The sequence below is a fragment of the Nicrophorus vespilloides genome, unplaced genomic scaffold (assembly GCF_001412225.1).
Source record: "Nicrophorus vespilloides isolate i.1.1-1 unplaced genomic scaffold, Nicve_v1.0, whole genome shotgun sequence".
NCBI classification, from domain to species: domain Eukaryota; kingdom Metazoa; phylum Arthropoda; class Insecta; order Coleoptera; family Silphidae; genus Nicrophorus; species Nicrophorus vespilloides.
This window is the reverse complement of record NW_017099837.1, coordinates 95,431-112,400: the sequence shown is the minus strand read 5'-3', so window position 1 is coordinate 112,400 and position 16,970 is coordinate 95,431. Positions and strand designations below refer to the sequence as shown.

At 33.6% G+C, this 16,970-nt stretch overlaps 4 protein-coding genes across 9 annotated transcripts; 2 read left to right on the top strand and 2 right to left on the bottom strand.

Annotated features, from left to right (window-relative positions):
- Positions 1 to 38: 38 nt before the first annotated feature.
- Positions 39 to 2,733, bottom strand: LOC108565754. 4 transcript variants are annotated; one of them, XM_017925350.1, is made up of 4 exons: positions 2,669 to 2,724; positions 1,882 to 2,154; positions 1,618 to 1,831; positions 40 to 539 (listed from the first exon to the last, which is right to left on the bottom strand). In XM_017925350.1, the coding sequence occupies exons 3-4, from the start codon at positions 1,740 to 1,742 to the stop codon at positions 92 to 94; spliced, it is 573 nt and encodes a 190-aa protein (XP_017780839.1). In that variant the 5' UTR covers positions 1,743 to 1,831; positions 1,882 to 2,154; positions 2,669 to 2,724; the 3' UTR covers positions 40 to 91. The 4 variants fall into 4 exon arrangements, with proteins under 4 accessions (XP_017780842.1, XP_017780839.1, XP_017780841.1 ...); XM_017925353.1 differs by lacking the exons at positions 1,882 to 2,154; positions 2,669 to 2,724 and adding an exon at positions 647 to 752 and having other exon boundaries at positions 39 to 539; positions 1,618 to 1,695; XM_017925352.1 differs by lacking the exon at positions 1,882 to 2,154 and having other exon boundaries at positions 2,669 to 2,733.
- LOC108565753 (protein prune homolog) lies at positions 2,240 to 3,602 on the top strand. The gene is made up of 4 exons (XM_017925349.1): positions 2,240 to 2,330; positions 2,385 to 2,623; positions 2,687 to 2,952; positions 3,008 to 3,602. The coding sequence occupies exons 1-4, from the start codon at positions 2,283 to 2,285 to the stop codon at positions 3,547 to 3,549; spliced, it is 1,095 nt and encodes a 364-aa protein (XP_017780838.1). The 5' UTR covers positions 2,240 to 2,282; the 3' UTR covers positions 3,550 to 3,602.
- On the bottom strand, positions 3,574 to 6,005 carry LOC108565752 (negative elongation factor B). Its single transcript, XM_017925347.1, has 5 exons — positions 5,722 to 6,005; positions 5,416 to 5,514; positions 4,932 to 5,303; positions 4,047 to 4,874; positions 3,574 to 3,992 (listed from the first exon to the last, which is right to left on the bottom strand). The coding sequence occupies exons 1-5, from the start codon at positions 5,836 to 5,838 to the stop codon at positions 3,645 to 3,647; spliced, it is 1,764 nt and encodes a 587-aa protein (XP_017780836.1). The 5' UTR covers positions 5,839 to 6,005; the 3' UTR covers positions 3,574 to 3,644.
- Positions 6,006 to 8,378: 2,373 nt separating this feature from the next.
- LOC108565750 lies at positions 8,379 to 16,691 on the top strand. 3 transcript variants are annotated; one of them, XM_017925345.1, is made up of 12 exons: positions 8,379 to 8,393; positions 8,719 to 9,134; positions 9,263 to 9,351; positions 9,407 to 10,030; positions 10,188 to 10,470; positions 10,546 to 10,723; positions 11,089 to 11,351; positions 11,402 to 12,358; positions 12,409 to 12,900; positions 13,050 to 14,916; positions 14,977 to 15,911; positions 15,971 to 16,691. In XM_017925345.1, exons 2-12 carry the CDS (start codon positions 9,107 to 9,109, stop codon positions 16,552 to 16,554), a joined length of 6,300 nt encoding a protein of 2,099 aa, XP_017780834.1. In that variant the 5' UTR covers positions 8,379 to 8,393; positions 8,719 to 9,106; the 3' UTR covers positions 16,555 to 16,691. The 3 variants fall into 3 exon arrangements, with proteins under 3 accessions (XP_017780834.1, XP_017780833.1, XP_017780835.1); XM_017925344.1 differs by lacking the exon at positions 8,379 to 8,393 and adding an exon at positions 8,409 to 8,610; XM_017925346.1 differs by lacking the exon at positions 8,379 to 8,393 and having other exon boundaries at positions 8,663 to 9,134; positions 15,974 to 16,691.
- Positions 16,692 to 16,970: the final 279 nt, after the last annotated feature.

The window sequence follows — 16,970 nt, the reverse complement described above, 5'->3', positions numbered from 1 at the left end:
TTTCTGTACATAAATATATAAAATTGGTTTATAAATGTTTAAAACAAAAAGAATAAATGGCTGAATTTTAAAATGATTAAAAATATATATTCTATGTAATGGTACATTCACAACACTGCAATGTGTAATAAATGCAGTTTACTGCACAATCCTTTTCCTCGGAATCATCTTTATCATCGACAAGAGCTGGGGGTGGGATCCATTTGTTCTCTAATCTACTATCACCGCCATTAAGTTTGCCATCTTCTTTATTTTTATCGATGAAGGCGGCTCCTCCGTCACTACTCTTGGAATTCCCTTTATCTTTTCCACTATCCACTTTCTCCGGATTAGAATCAGGATTCGCGTCAGGTCTAGAAAAATCAGATTCATCTTTGTCTTTATCATCCTTCGTTGGTTCAACAGCTAAAGACGAGTCGACTACAACTTCCGGTTTCGAATAGCTTGTGGTTGGAGGCGGAGTCATGCGCCCTGAGTCCGCTGAATAGTTGATATGATCACTGTGATCGGGAGTAGGCGAATCAGTTGCCATAATAGAGCTGAAACAAATGACTGTTTATTCTAAGATAAAAGCTAACGAATGGACTATAATTAAGTGGCTGTGTTAATTTAAAGAATAGGACTTTAATAATCGAGTCAGACTCACCTAACAGTGACGATGAAACCGTTGTTTTTCAGATATTGAGCAGTTCCCGTTTGCGAGATGTTTTTCTTTTTTTTTAGCTTATACATCATAGCTTTATACATCATAGCTTCGGATGCGCAACAGGAAAAAGAGAAAAACAACATAAATAAAACATAGTATTTGCGAATTTTGCAGTTTGCTGTGATGATTCGCAGTAATGATCTAATAAGCGCGAGTGAGTCAGAGCCTTCAAACAAATCAAAAGGTATGTGATTTTGTCTACCTGTAGAAATCGGTTAAGAAGGGGTAATTTTCGGGATTTAAAAAGGGCAACATTTTCTCACTGAAATTTTGCAACGTCTTCAAAACTAATATCTCCTCATACTTTTTGGACCAAAACGTCATTGCGCTAACTCCCATTTTTATTAAACTATTGTTAGTTTTACAAACAAATAAAAACAAAACCAAATTGTTTACCAACCTTGTTTTCTCAAATAACCATTTCAGCGACACCGATTTGAACATGTTCACTATCAAGTTAAAACTGAATTCTTCAACTACATGAGTGGAGATCAGTTACAAATATATCCTCACAGTATTTACAAATAAAATAGTAATAAGAACTAATATAAACAATGCGGAGTATCGATCATTATAATAAACAGTTTCGAGTTACAGTGTTTATTATGTTTATTAATATGATATATATTTTCGTACAATTAAAATGTTATAATATAAGCAATGAAAGAGCGTTTCTCTCATTACTTATATGACAAAAAACATAATTTTCAAATAATAATCTTCTTGTTGAAGGCTTTCGCCATCCGTAAATTAAAATAATATTACTAGTCTCCATAGTTTCTTAGAGTATGCAACCTGCGGATCTCGTAATGATACTCATTAGGTCATCATGTTCAAGGAGAAAGTTTTTTTTTCTCTTTGTTGTTATAACTCATTGCTGATTACCAAATAAATTAAATTTATGAACTTACCGATTGCTGTGGTCCGTATGTCTCACGTAATAATTGTTACGTTTGCGATTCTTCCTTGTAGGAATCCATAAAGCTCTGAATCCAAATCTCTTCTGCTTACCAGAAGTACCACTTTTCCAATCCATTCAGCAACAGGTGTTGTTGTTCTATGTTGTTCTTCTTGTTGCATATAGCACTGGCCAACGCACCGTTCTTCTTCGTAAGCAAACGTTAACTGAATACAAAAAAACATTACAATTTGATAATAATAAGAACGCAACATACTTAATAACTCAAGAAAAAATCTGATTATCTTGCGAAAGTCGAAACCGAATAGCCTTGGCAAAATATAGGGATTAAAAATGTGCGAACTAATATGTATGGAAAATTAATTAATTTTCTGTAATAAAATCTTATTTTATTTAAAAATCTCATTCCGAAAATGATATAGAAATTCCAAGTATCCTAATAATCTAATTTATTTATAAACACCCTGTATACATGTGACAGGTAATGAGTGATAACAATGACAGTTCATATCTATTCTCTGCAGACCACCTGGAACAACATAAAAGTAAAATTTTAAACAATTATAATGATTATAATAATAAATTAAATTAAAATATGTTATGTTATCATCTAGAATAGATGTAATATAAAATAAGTTATTTCTACTGCAGTACAACATGATTCATTTTCATAATTACCTAAAACAATCAAAAGAGTTAGTAACAGTAAGTTCAAATATAACATGTTATGAATAAAGTTAATGTTTTATTGTTTTTTAGAAAGTTAATTTTGAGGGTATCAAATGTGTACATGTGGTAATGGGCAATGAATCGTGTGATTTGGATTCTACAATTGCCCCTTTAGCATTGGCATGTTTCTATGCTAATGATAAGTATAGATGCAGTGATATTAAAGTAATTCCTGTGATGAATGTAGCAGCTGATGATTTCCCAATAAAAACTGAATCCAATTACCTTTTGGACAAATATAAAGTGGACAAAAGCAATCTTATATTCAAGTGAACATATAATATAAATATAACATTAAATAATACTGTACTTACTAATGTATTGTATTTAAGGGATGAAATCAACATGACTTGGTTGTGCCAACAAGAAAGATTGAAGATCACTTTGGTCGATCATCATATACTCAGTGAGAGTGACTCACATCTGAAATGCTGTGTAACAGAGATCATTGATCATAGGCCCCTAGATAAAGCTAGTGAGTGGGACAAGAATGTACGTTTCATCCTATCCCAAGTCGGATCGTGTTGCACCCTAATCGCGAACGAAATATTTCAAATATATAATAGATGTCTCTGCACTGTAGCTCAGCTGTTATATGGTATTTGTAATATATAAAATTTGCTATCAATAGAGTAAAAACAAGAACCTTACAGAAACCATTGTATTTGATACTATTGGATTTAAGCCAGAAGCTGGAAAATCCAAAGAACTGGATTTTACCATGGCTGAACAATTGGAAAAATTGCTTAAACCGACCAAAACACGATTGGAAATATTCGATGAACTCTGGGCTGCCCATAACGATGTATCTGCGCTAACTACTCGTCAATTGTTATCAAAAGATTTAAAACAAATTGGCAATGTTTTAATTCCCGGGTTGCCCATGCTAGTTCAGCATTTCATTAGCAGACCCGATTTTGAACATGCAATCAGTTCATTCTTTTCAGATAAAAATGGAGAAGCAATCATCATTATGGGTTTGGAAACTGAAGATGGTATTACAAGAGATATTGCATTTTATCCAGTCGGAAATGATGTAGTTAAAAAACTTCAACAAAGAATTCTAGCCGACGAATTACAGCTGGAAGAAGTTGCAAATTCATTAGAGCAACTAAATGTATACAAGCAAAATAATGTGCTTCATTCCAGGAAATACCTGATACCAATCATCAAGGACACAATAGCAGAAAAATAAAGTTATAATTAGTTTTATTAAAAATTTGTGCACATACTAAATAAATTATGTATTTACAATAAAAAAAAATCCAACTGAAGAAAGCATCTCCCTTGTTAAATTGTTTGGTGAAATGGTGCTGGCGTTGGGACACTCATTAAAGGTGAATTAACATCGATGTCCATTTCTTGTGTAACTATAGGTTCCTGCTGTGTATTGATTTTTTCCTGCAAAGCTTGATACAAGGCATGTACTTTCTCGCCATGTTGATGAGTAGGTTGCAGTGCTTTGATCAAAGTATGTAGACGATTTGGAGGTAACTTGTGATGCACGTACCAAAGTAATTTTAATAGGTGTCTAGTCACGTTATCTTTGGTTAAACCAGCGAAGAAAAACTCGTCAAATAATCCTGTGCAGAAATCTGGTGTCGCAAACTCGTCGGGAATATGCATCAACAAAGCCACCTAAAAGAAAGAATTATTAACATTTTCATTTAATTAAGTAAAAAAAAAAGTTACCAAAGAATGTAAAAACGGGTCTTCATAAGCTCTATCATCTTTACAATTTCCTAGAACTGTAAGAACTCTTAATAATCCACTTCTATCTTTGTGTCTGGTCACATGAAGCGTATAATACATGGCTAAAATACTAGCAACTGGACTCTCTTGAATGTACGCTTCAACTGCATCAGGCAAAGATCCAGAATGCTCAATTAATGTAATTGCAGCTTCCCTTTCGTCATGTGGCAGTTTGGTTGATAACTGTCTTATTTGATCATCTACCACTAACGACATTAAAGCGGGTATAAACTTTGTGACCACTTGACTATCCAATTTTGGTTCCTTGAAGTCTTGTGAATCAATCATTACCCATGCGCTTAAGCCTAGAGCCAACATTCTCAAAAGCAAAATCAAAATGGGATTATCTCTGGGCATCCCTTCATTATTAATCAAGTGCTGTACAATTTTAATTGCAGAAGTTGCTAAAAAATTTATAGCATACGGATCACAGAGCGTGATCGATAAATCACCAAGCACTTGCTCTTGCCCTCTTTTTACATTATCCAAAAATCCCTGCAACTCTCTAGATCTTTTAATATCAACGTTTTTTTCGCGAATGCAAGCATCTAAACACCAAGTAAACTTGTGGCATGGATCCACCGATATTATATCTTGTACTTCTAAATCATGTAGAGCCATTAACAATTCTGCTCGCAATGTGCAATAATGAACATTCCTTGTACGTAAAAATAAAGTTCTCAGAAATTGAAGAACCATGTCATATAATTTAACACTAGTTCCTATCATATGAGCTAATTTTTGCACTACCTCTCCTTGCCGACGCACCTAAATAATACAAATTTTAATATTGCTAGTAAATTTTTGCTCATCTTTACTACTTACTTTAGGTGATGGACCAAAAAAATGGGTTGTACTATTTTGATGGTCAAAGAGTACATTCTCTTTTTCAGTAATATATTGACTTAATAATGGGGAAACTTCATCGCCAAAAAGTGACTGGTTATCTTTCCAAATTTGTCTTTTAACCTCAGTGTTAGTATCCTCATACAGTTCTCTGTCTCTAACCAAAACTTTCAGATATTTATCATCTATTGTGGGAATATTTCTTAAAATGCACATAACTATGGGTCTTAGTGACTTCACTTTAACAACAGGAAAGCTCTTCACCAGTAATTCTTGTAATTTCTTATCCCTTTCTGGTCCTTGTTTCAAGCCAATTTCATTTATATGACTAATTAATTTCTCTCTAAGTTCCTACAACAAAAAATAAATATTAATTAATAATAATGAACATAAATAATATAAACTAAATTTATTTCTATCCAAATATTAATTATTAAATGCAAAAATTTTGTATACAACCTACCTCAACAACTGATGTATGGAAGTCCAACCGTCGCATTCCATGCAAGTCCAGTAAAGGCAACATTGGCCGAAGTGATGGCAATAATATTCCATTCGTAAACTGAAAACAATAGATTACTTGTATATAACAATTTATTCTATTTATATTAATTTGGCATTCAATTGTAAAAAAAATAATTATTGGATAGCAATATTTCTTTCAAGTTTCAAGGAATATTGCTATCAAAATTTAAATAACGCCAGTATTTTGGAGACCAATACAATATATCATTTACACATTATATGAAATAAATACAAATAATCTTACCTGAAATTGTTCAATAGCTTTTAGAGGATCTGTGCAATTCAGCAATGCCTGTTTTAGATAATTTGGTCCATTCACATTCACAGCTTCCAATGGAAATTCTGATCTCGACGAAGTCATTTTAGCACTTAAATATTATTTACCAGATACACAAACATCAACTAGAGCTCACTAGAGGACTAGAGTCACGATCCAAGCATGTTTACAAATGCAGCAAATACAAATATTCCAAATGTTACTAACACTAACCTACAACCAGTCACTGCTTGTCACATTGTTGCCAACCACAGGTAGCCATTCTGGTGACCGGACCAAACAGAACTCACCAATACAGAACATGACAAAACAGAACGTTTCACAAGAGAACAGGATAAAATAAATGATCGACAAAATACTAATAATGAATAGCATAAAACCAGAATAGCGAAAAAAACAGTGATAAAAAAATAATAGCATTAAAAAGAACAATATTAAAACAGGACATCGGAAAAATATAATGACTAAAATTCCAATAAGAATTCAAATAGATCAATAATAAAGCATGAATATATAATAATTATCATAAATTTATTTTATAATACAGGTATCCCCTGACTTATGAACAAGTTCCATTCCAAAGGATTGTTCGTAAGTCGGGGGAATTTTAAAAATTTCAAAATATATTTATCTTACCACACTTTATCATGGTGTTTATTCCGTAGTACTGACTACATAAATTTGAAAAAATAAATTAAAATACACAAAATACTTACAAATATTTTTCAATGTAGACATCACAATTAGTTAATAAAAAAGCGACAAATGAAACAAATGCAACAAAACAGATAGTAAATCTTCCAAAAATATTATATTTTATTAAATAAATTATCATTTTTTGTTTGGCAGTTAATTTTATCTCTACATATCTCCTTGTAACAAGTTATAGCTTTTAGAATCTATTTCGTAAGTCCGAGAGTTCGTAAGTCTGTATTTTGTTACAATTATTTTGAACAAGAAAATACAATTCCATATACTAAACTAAGTATCGTCGAAGTTGATTAAATGAAATGCAGTTAGATTGAAAGTAAAACAATTTAAAATATATCACTATATATATGTTATCATTTTTTACCATTGGATTTAAAAGATAAATGCCTTCATATATACATAATACTATTTATAATATATAATATATCATTAAGAATTTATTGAAATAAGCATAACCAATTAAATTTTGTAATTTTAGTAATACAAGTAAATAACAGTATTTTCTTGACGGGATGTTTTTTATGGTAACCGGACCAAACAGAACTCACCAGAACAGAACATGACATATCAGGACAGGTTAAAGCAGAACGACCTACAAGATAACAGGACAAAACAAAACTGCAACAAAATAGAATAGTACTAAAACAGACTAGCATAAAAACAGAACAGCCTGAGAACAGGACATCGAAAAAAAATTAAAATTCCAATATATGAATGATAAAACTTAAATATATAATTAATTATATATATATACTATTTTGTCGCTGTTTTGTTTTTTCATGTTCTCTTGTATGACGTTCTGTTTTAACCTGCCTGATATGTCACGTTCTGTTTGGTCCGGTCACCGTTTTTTATGTGTGGTGTAATTAATAAAATATATTTATAGCAGTTTTGCTGAAAACATTTAATACAGAACTCTATTGTATGTAGCAAAAAGTACATATACACGTCAAATTGGTGGACTACATAATAGATGGACACAGAAGGACCTATAATGACCATATATGGATAATTATGTAAAGAGATGAGCACTTATGATAAAACAGTGTCGCCAACATATATAAATTACATTTTTAAAGCTTAATTAACTTTGCTATATTAAGTGATCTTTTGGTCGCTTGTATCACGATAATCTTATACGAAAGGTCGTTGGTTCAATTCCGAAAAACCAACAAAAAATTGTGGTGACTGTTAAACCCGAAATAGGGCCGGAGAGATTTATATCAATAAATAAATTGATATAAATCTCTTTAAAAAAGTGTTCTTTTGTATTTATCCTAATTAATATTAGTTATATACATTCACTTTATTTTAAAATGTTTGTATTATAAGAAAATAATATTGCTTATAATTATATTTAATAAATGAAATTAATAATATGTATGGATATAATAAGTTTATTATATACAGTCATACAAATGGCTATTGGTCGCAGTCTTTTATCCTTAAATTGATTTATTAACATGTCTTTAGTTTTTTTCGTATAATTTTTACAATTAACGTTTCTGTAAAAGTAGTTTTTTTTAATTTGTAATATTTAACCGAATATTGTATATTCATAGTTTATATAAGAAATAAATGGAAATGTATAATCTTTGTAGGTAATATTATTAAATTATCGAGTATAATTTATTATTGAAGGTATTATGAGAATATAGTGCATTGTAAGAATAAAGACAATTTGAAATATTCTTTATTTTTTTGCAGTTTGGTAATGAGGAATGGAAAAGTAAATAAAGGTCTTTCACCTGTTTAAAAAGGCGCCAAGTGATTGGCTGAAAACCGCGTGGGTGGGGGAAACACACTTGAGAAGCGGTAAAGTCTTAAAACGTTCAGTATTTAGCCAACGGGTGTTGGGTGTAGTTCATTTGTGAGTCGATTAAACCGCGGAAACTTCGCGTTACAGCCAGAAAGACGAAATTGGAAAGGTGCGATCAAATGATAAATATTTTTGTTGTATGATGCACACCACTTGGGCGTGTGCATAGTTACGGTTGTAAATATTGTATGCAATAGTTCTTCTATTCCGAGTGTAACTTTGGGTCGCGAGAGGGACTGAACTCGGTTACTCAGTTGCAGTTACATTCAGTGCGAAGCCTAACTCGCCTCACTTGTGTGTGTCAGAACCAGTCAAAACTGCTATTTGTATATACATAATATAGATATATATATATATATATATAATATACTCTTCTATTTGCATGTGTGTGTGAATATATATATATATACATGTATGCGTATATAATTGTATAGGTGAATATCAGCGAGTGTGTTGTGTATGTGGTCTTAGCGTAAGAAAGAGAGCGAAGAAAATGCCGTCGTCCCATCGGCATTTTGACAACTGTTGAAAAATATTTACAACACCGCAGAAACATTGGAATAAAAATTAAAGAAAATACATAAGAGAAACGAAATTGTATACACCAGGATCGAAGACAAAATACACGGAGCGATAACAGCAAAACAAACATAAAATAATACATCTTAATGGGGCGTTTAATTTCGCGTGAGAGGACCTAATTCGTTCATAATGTGTGTATATAATATATGAAGGCACAAAATTGTATGGATTCTATAAGGATATTGTTTTTAAATGGAAACAATTAAGGACGTTGTGTGTGTATTGATTACGGTATAGGTTATGTTTCCAACTTGCATTAGCTTCCTAGGTGTGTTTACTGTGTATATAATTATTAACCTTCACTTGATTTTCATCACAAATCTAACAGCCAACAAGCATTATCAATGTTGTATCTACACAAACAAACCAACTGATTTAACTTTGATGGCATTTCAGATATTCAGTCATGGTGGGAAGTCCCCAGCATTGCTCATTTCTGTTCTCTTTTTCGTACAACTTTCAACCTTCTGGATTTTGATATTGAGGTGACATTCAAGAAAAATCTATCATCAAGAAAATAAATGTTTAATTTGATTGCAGGATCTTGAGGAAGCCTTACTTGCTGATGGTACTGAGGAAACATCGTGGCTGCAAGAGTTAATTGTTTTACTTCTCAAAGGTTGCCAGCCCAGAAATGAGATATCTGTGTCAAATTATCAGATGTTTTTGAGACGGCTCTTCCGTAGGAAATGTCAACAGCATAATATAACAAATCCATTTAACACTGATATTGATTTCCAATTGTTACCACTGAGAGCTAAAGTTGTTATACTTAGTACTCTTTGTGATTTTCGTTTGGATGCAGCTGATGTGATTGGGCAGTTACGAAAGTTAGAAGCAGATAGCTTAAGGGTTGAACCTTTGGGTTATGATAGCAACAAATCAGCCTATTGGTATTTCTATGGCACTCGTTTATATAGAGAGGATAAACCTAAAAGTAAAAATCCAATTTGGCAAGTGGTGTGCTTCACTTTGAATGATTGGACACAATTAGCTAAGAAGTTTGAGAACTCCAAATGTAGGGCTGAATGCCAGTTGTCCTACACCCTCAATGAGAATTTCCTACCAGAACTTCCTAGTTTGTTCAATGAGAAGGAGAGTCTTGCCCGAAAAAGGTTAATAGAACGTTTGCCAAGACGGTCTTCAAATAGACTTAAAAATAAGGTACTACTATAGAATTACTTTACTATCATCAGCTGATACTTTTTTAACAAAATTATTAGTTTTTTAAATTTAACATTAAAAATATAAAAATGTGTCCACTGATGACTAATATATGAGTACCAGGCAGCAGCAATTGTCTGTTGATTCCTTTATATAGGTAGAGGAGGATCAATTCCTCCAGCGAAAAGTTCTAACTAGTCAGACTGGCTTTGACGAAGAATCACGGTGGAGAATTGAACCAGACAAGAAGCATCAAGAAGAAAACATTCGCGAGCACAGGAGTAAAACGTACGAAAGATTAAGACGTCGGGATTTGCGACAGCTTCGTGAACACGTTGAAAGCGATTTCTCCGACGACGGCCGGTATGAAATGGCCGGAGCCAAGGGGAAGGATAAGAAAACCAAAGGGAGTCCCAAACAGAAAAAGGATGATGGAAGAGGTAATATTTGGTACCATTTTCTTTTTACATAAGATTACTTATAAATATTTTTTTTCGTTTTCTAATTAATTTCAGATGTTTCAAGTAGAAGAAGTGGATCTGCAGTTGGAAACAAGAACGCCAAAGGTAACGATGGAAAGGACTCAAAACCAGTGGGTAGACAGACAAACAACTCACTTGCATCAGCTACAGGGCAGATTCTTATTCAGCCTGTATCAAATCCACATAGAAAGAAAATGAAAACTTCACAAGTGTAAGTGTATTTATTTTTATATATTTATATTATATTTTCTTAAACTGTTATATATATATACTCAACAATAGAATTAAATATACTATTTACTTTCTATATGATTATCTTTTATGTGGTGTTGATTGTTAATACTCATAAGAAATACCTGGTAAGTATATAAACTATGCTTTTGTGACAATAGCGATTCAAACGTTGTCGTATCGACAAAAACAAAGTAAATATTCAACAAATATTAAATCCTCCAGAGCTAGGTACTTGGAATATCGTTATTTCTTTAAATGAGAGTGTAACATATGAAAAAATAATATATACATAATGTTACAATGATTCTCTTTAATAATTACACGTGGGACTTTATTATGCAGTTTCAGTCAATCAGAAGAGGACCTGCAAACAGGCCTACATAAAATTTTGGACCATGTTAAAAATCATGACGATGCTTGGCCTTTTATTGACCCAGTTGAAGAAGAATATGCTCCAAATTATTATTCAATAATACGAAAACCAATGGACCTGCAAAGTATGGAAGATCGGTTGGATTCGGGGCACTACAAAACTTATTCTAAGTTTAAAACTGATTTCCAATTAATAGTCGATAATTGTAGACTTTACAATGGCGCTGACAATGGTAATAATATTATTTTTTTTAAGTATTGTTTTCTTAAGCAATTGTTTTAGAATATACAGAGATGGTTGATAATTTGCTAGAAGTTTTTAACTGCGCAGTGGAAAAGTATTTGGAACAAATTACTTCTTCCGATGAAGAAATTGCCGTGGAATATCCTAATGCAGATAAGGATAAAGCGAATAAGAAGAAAAAATGCGACGTTGTGGTTTCAGGTACAAAGAGAAAACCATCTCTTGCGGTACAACCAGATAGAAAGAAGGAAAGATCACCTTCAGAAGAGTCTTTACATTCTATTGAAGATATAAAAGAGGTAGATGACATTAAAGTTAATAAATCAATTAAGAAAACAGGGAAGGGTCCAGGAAGAGGCAGAGGTCGAAAGCCACGTGAAATTCCTTTTGAAGAAAAGGTGACAAAATTAAAAAAGACTGAAACGAAAAGTAACAAAAAGTTAGATTTAGTTAAGATAAAAGAAGCAAAGAAGGAAGATAAATCTAAGAGTAAACAAGAAGAGAAGGTTAAGAAAACAGACAAAGCAGTTAAAGATAATGATAAACGGAAACAGGATGAGACAACAGAGAAAGTAAATAAAATGAAAAAAGTTAAAAAAAGTGAATTACCAAAATCCAAGAAACCTGAACCAGAAAAAACTAAAAAATGTCAAGTCGATGAAGTTAAAAATAAGAAGGATCTAAAAAGTAAGACAACTGTTGCTAAGATAAAAAAGTCTGATCAAGTAGAGGAAATGAAAAAGGCAAAAAGTATAACAGCAAGTAAAAAATCTGATAAAAAAGCAGCTGTTTGTAAACCTAAAGTTGAGGAAAAGAAGAAAGTTGCTAAGAAAAGAAAACGATCACCCTCTATGAGTAGTCCTGAAAGACGAAAAAGTAAAAGTCCAACTAGGGAACCATGGAGTGTCAGTCCACCACCATCATGGCCACCTTCAAGTCCAGAAAACAATTCAAAAAAGAAAGACAGTGCCGTGAAGGATGTTGTAAATGAAATAGGTATTTTATTTGAAAATCATCAAATTCGTTTTATATATATATTTTTTTAGGTAAAAACAAAGTAAAAAATGACTTGTCAAAAGAAACCGTCAATGAAGATAAAGATAAAAAAACAGATTGTGAAGTTCCAAAACATAAAGACAAACATAATAAATTACGTGAGACAATTGAGAAATTAAAAGCAAAATCAGACATGACTAAATTAAGTAAAGATATGAAAGTATTTGAGTTTGAGAGCGAGAAACCAAAGGATATTAAAAAGGATCATGTAGATTTAAAAAAGAAAGCCAAAATTAGTAAGAAAGATGATTACGAGGATGGCAATAGTACAGCTGACAGTGTACAGTCGGATAAGAAATCTAAAAAGAAAAGCGGGAATAATTCGAAGCCTCTCGAATATGATGCTCTTAACTTAGCCACCGAGCAAACGTTGAAGGACATCAATAAGTGGTTAGACAGTTCACCTAGTTTTACTTCAGCAAGTAATTCACCATCACATTTTGGAGATGAAGTCGATCCAATTAAAATCAGCGTGGAGATAGGTAAATATACTTTTTTTTGTAATTAAATATAATTCAATAAGCATGCAAGATATTTTATACCATTAAGACAAACATTCCTGGTCAATAATCTATAAAGGGATATAATAACGTACACGTGTATTAATCTTTATGAACAATTATTTCGACAGATAAAAAGAAAGTTGAAAAACCTGTGGTACCAAAGAAAGATGTCGGAAAAGAGACAAAGAAAAGACCGTTTCAAAGAGATCCCAACAAACGGCGGAAAGAAGTCCAACGTACCATAGATCGTTTACAACCAGGCAAAAGCAAAGGGAATTTGATAACTAATGTACAGAGTACAGCTAAGACAGATGATATTTTCCCTTTGGGTCCCTTATCTAAAATAAAGGACACTAAAAATTCGCTGATTGTTAAAACGGACGACACTGCACCAAAACTTAGTTTGGGTTCGGTTTTGGACAGTTTTGGCGAGCATAAATTCGTTGATGATGAAATCAAAGAGAGCAAATTAAAGGATGTGGAAGATACCAAGAAAACTGACGTTTTGGCAGATGCTGAAAAGAAAATTGGTGAAAATAGTGTAGAAAAAGAATGTGTTAAAGATGAGGCTAAAGTTGAACCGATAAAATTAGATAATAGCCCGGGCGTTGCAACTCCCAACTTAAGTGCCTGGTTCAAAGCCTTCGGTGCTCCTAAAGTACAACCTTCAACGACCAAGAAGCCAGAAAAGGAAGAAAAGATTGAAGAGGTTAAAAAGGACGAAGTAAAGAAAGTAGTTGTCGCTGAACCGTCGCCAAATTCAGACAATTTGGTCATGCAAGTTGGACAGCCGATTGCGCGACAACGTAAGGTCAGTACTGGAAGTAGCATATCTGAACGTTCTTCTTTTTCTCAAGATATGGATTCACCTCGGGTTGGCATTGACGAGCGGATTGGTGCATATCCTGCGCCTTATCCTTCTCCACTTCATAAATCACCTTCTGGAGCGTCTCCTAACTTGCCATCTCCTCGACCTGATGTCTCTCCAAAATATAATTTTAATAATGGGCAAATACGTGTTGGCTTCTATCAAGACACGGTTTCTACCAAAAGCAGTCCTGAAAAATCTTGTAGTCCACGAGATAATCCACAATCGCCCTATTCTCAATATGGTGAAATGTATCCAAATAATCAAAATTACAGCTACACCAATCCATATTATCCGCCAAATTACTCAACTTCAAATCCAACACCACCATATAATAATGAGCAAAGTAATCAAGGTTATTACGATCAGACGAAGAGTGTAAATTCACCAGTGAACAGCCCAGTTGCACACTCGCCGATTAACCAACAAGATTCTCCCACAATTAATCAGCCTCAGCAGTCACCTAGTTTGAGTCAACAAAATTCGCCTAGCGTAGACTCGTATCAGCAAAATAGTCCCAATATGGATATACTTTCAATGGAAGGATATCAACGACAGAATCAATCTCAATTGCCTTCACCGAATTATAATAGGCAGGGTCAACAACAGCAAGGCATGGCGATACAACATAAACAAAATATACAAGAGACACAAGCTATGACTCATCAACAAATATCTCCCAAATATCAGCAGCAAGATAATATGCAATTGCATGTTCCAAAGATTGACCATAATGCGATGCAATCACAAGAACCTCAGCAAGAACGACAATTATCTCGACAAATGACCCAAATGCATCAAACAATGTTTACACAACAACAACGTCATATGATCCACCCACAGCAGCAACAACAGCAGCAGCAAACGCCACCATCACAACAACAAAATGAATTATATTCTTTAGATAATTATAGAAATAGTCAAACATTAGATCCAAATTACCGCCAGAGTCCGCAAATGATTAATGAGACACAACAACAGCAACATATAGTAAAACAGCAAAATGCTTCTGCTCCTCCACCAACTACTTTTCCAGTAAAGAAAAGGGCATATAGCGAAATAGATCAATTTCAAGAGCAACAATTTACTACTCGTAACATAGAAGCCCCAGTAATAATGGCGAATCGGTAAGAATTTATAACATATTAATATCTCAAATCATTGTGTGTTTTATGGTTTTCTTACAGATTGGAGCCTGTCAATGCAACTGAACAAGGACAAGGGGCCAAATATGTACATCAAAATATACCAGAACCAAGATCAATGCCTAATTCGCAGATGATCCAAAATCAATCAAGTGCAGGTGTTATATTAAATACCACTGGTGGGCCTCAGCAAGATAATGCCGCTTTGAGGAATTTCTCCCCAACAGTTTCAAATCCTTACAATTACAATACAGATTCATATCCTTTAAATATACCATCAAGGGCACTGCAACAGGAAAGAAAAACTACTGATTTGTCCAAATTTGCAGATATGCAGCAGGCAAGAAAATCTACAGATTTGTCCAAATTTACGGATATGCCAGCTTACAATAGTGCTGCGGGAATGGATTTTACACGCAACACTACACAATTCAATAAACCCGACTTGAATTTTCCGAAGGCTACGATACAGAATGTACAGACGTCTGAGCAACAAATACGTTTCCCTGATGCAGCTACAAATATGATAAACTATAAATCATCTCAAGCTCCAAATCAACCGACAACAAGTTTATCTGAAGTTTCAATACCAAGACCTACTTACAGTGCACCAACAACATTAGAAATGGATCTTAGAGGAAATTTAGCTAATCTTTCACATATAGTGGAACGATATCCGAATGACGAAAGGGTATTACCGGGTTTACAATCTAGCGCTCCACCGGCATATAACATGACACCAGCACAACATATGTTTAGTAAACCTAATGCATCGATGTTCACACAACCTAATTCAATGCCTGCTTATACTCACAACATCCAAAATAATGCCATGTACAATAGACCTATGTCCGAAATACAAGGTCCAGCTCCTGTTAATATGATGGGGCAGGATCGAAATGCAGGGGTTAACACACCGACACTTCAGCAGCAAATGCAAGAGAAAAAAACCAAAAGACGTAAAACAACAAAAGCAGGTATTATTACTATATCATTTTAATTAATTATTATTCTTAATGTATGACGATCTTTATAGCAGTAAATCCTACACCATCCACTGTTATGGAAACGAATCCTACGGCTGTCTCAACACAAGGATTCCAATCCTACAAAAATCCCGGATCAATGGAGCCCAGCGCTATTTCGTTAAAAACAGCAAGTGTACCAGGTAGTGCCTTTAATTTTGGTCCCACCGCGCCTGGTTTAGGATTAGGTACAGGTCTTTCAGATGCGTATCCTAATTATTTGGAGGATTTTCGTTCTGCTCCTCAATTGCTCTACGCTCATCATCGTACTACTCCCACTGAAGGGGGCTCCGAAAAACCTGCAGCAAATGTTAGGACTGCTCATCAGTCAACCAATCCTCAGCCGCCTGCACCAGGTTACACATTTCTTGGCACACCACAATCGAGGCCTGGTTATCCTCCACTTGGTGGTCATTTCATGCCTCCTCCTCCTCATCATCAAGGAACTTTGATGGATGCAAGTTCCCCACTCTACCAGCAGTATTTGCAAGCTGGGGTGCTGCATCAAGGACTTTTAGCGCCCGGCGCGTATCCACCACCGGGTTACCTTAGTATACGTCAGCCATACGATCCAATGTCGAGATCATTCTATTAATGAAAACCATAAACAAGAATTCGACAAAATTAACCAAAGACAATTTTAATAATCTGTAGATAAATGTGTATAGTTCCCCATCCCACGAAGAAACAACAACATATTTTATCATCATTATATATATACATATATAATTGTTATTAATTGTAACGTGTGTGATTTAGTTTTTATTTTTATCAGTGTAAGTTTTAAATTTCCGATTTTTATATTTATCATGTACATAACTTTTATTAAGTTTATATCATTTGATATTTACCTCATTTTATTTTATAGAGATATGATTAATTTTTATATTAATGTTGTTAAATTGTAATGCACCTTAGGAATCAGATATCAATTGTTTATCAAAAGACAGATCAAAACATGTTAAATTATTATATTTTTGTTGAGATATGATTCCGGGTCAGATATATATT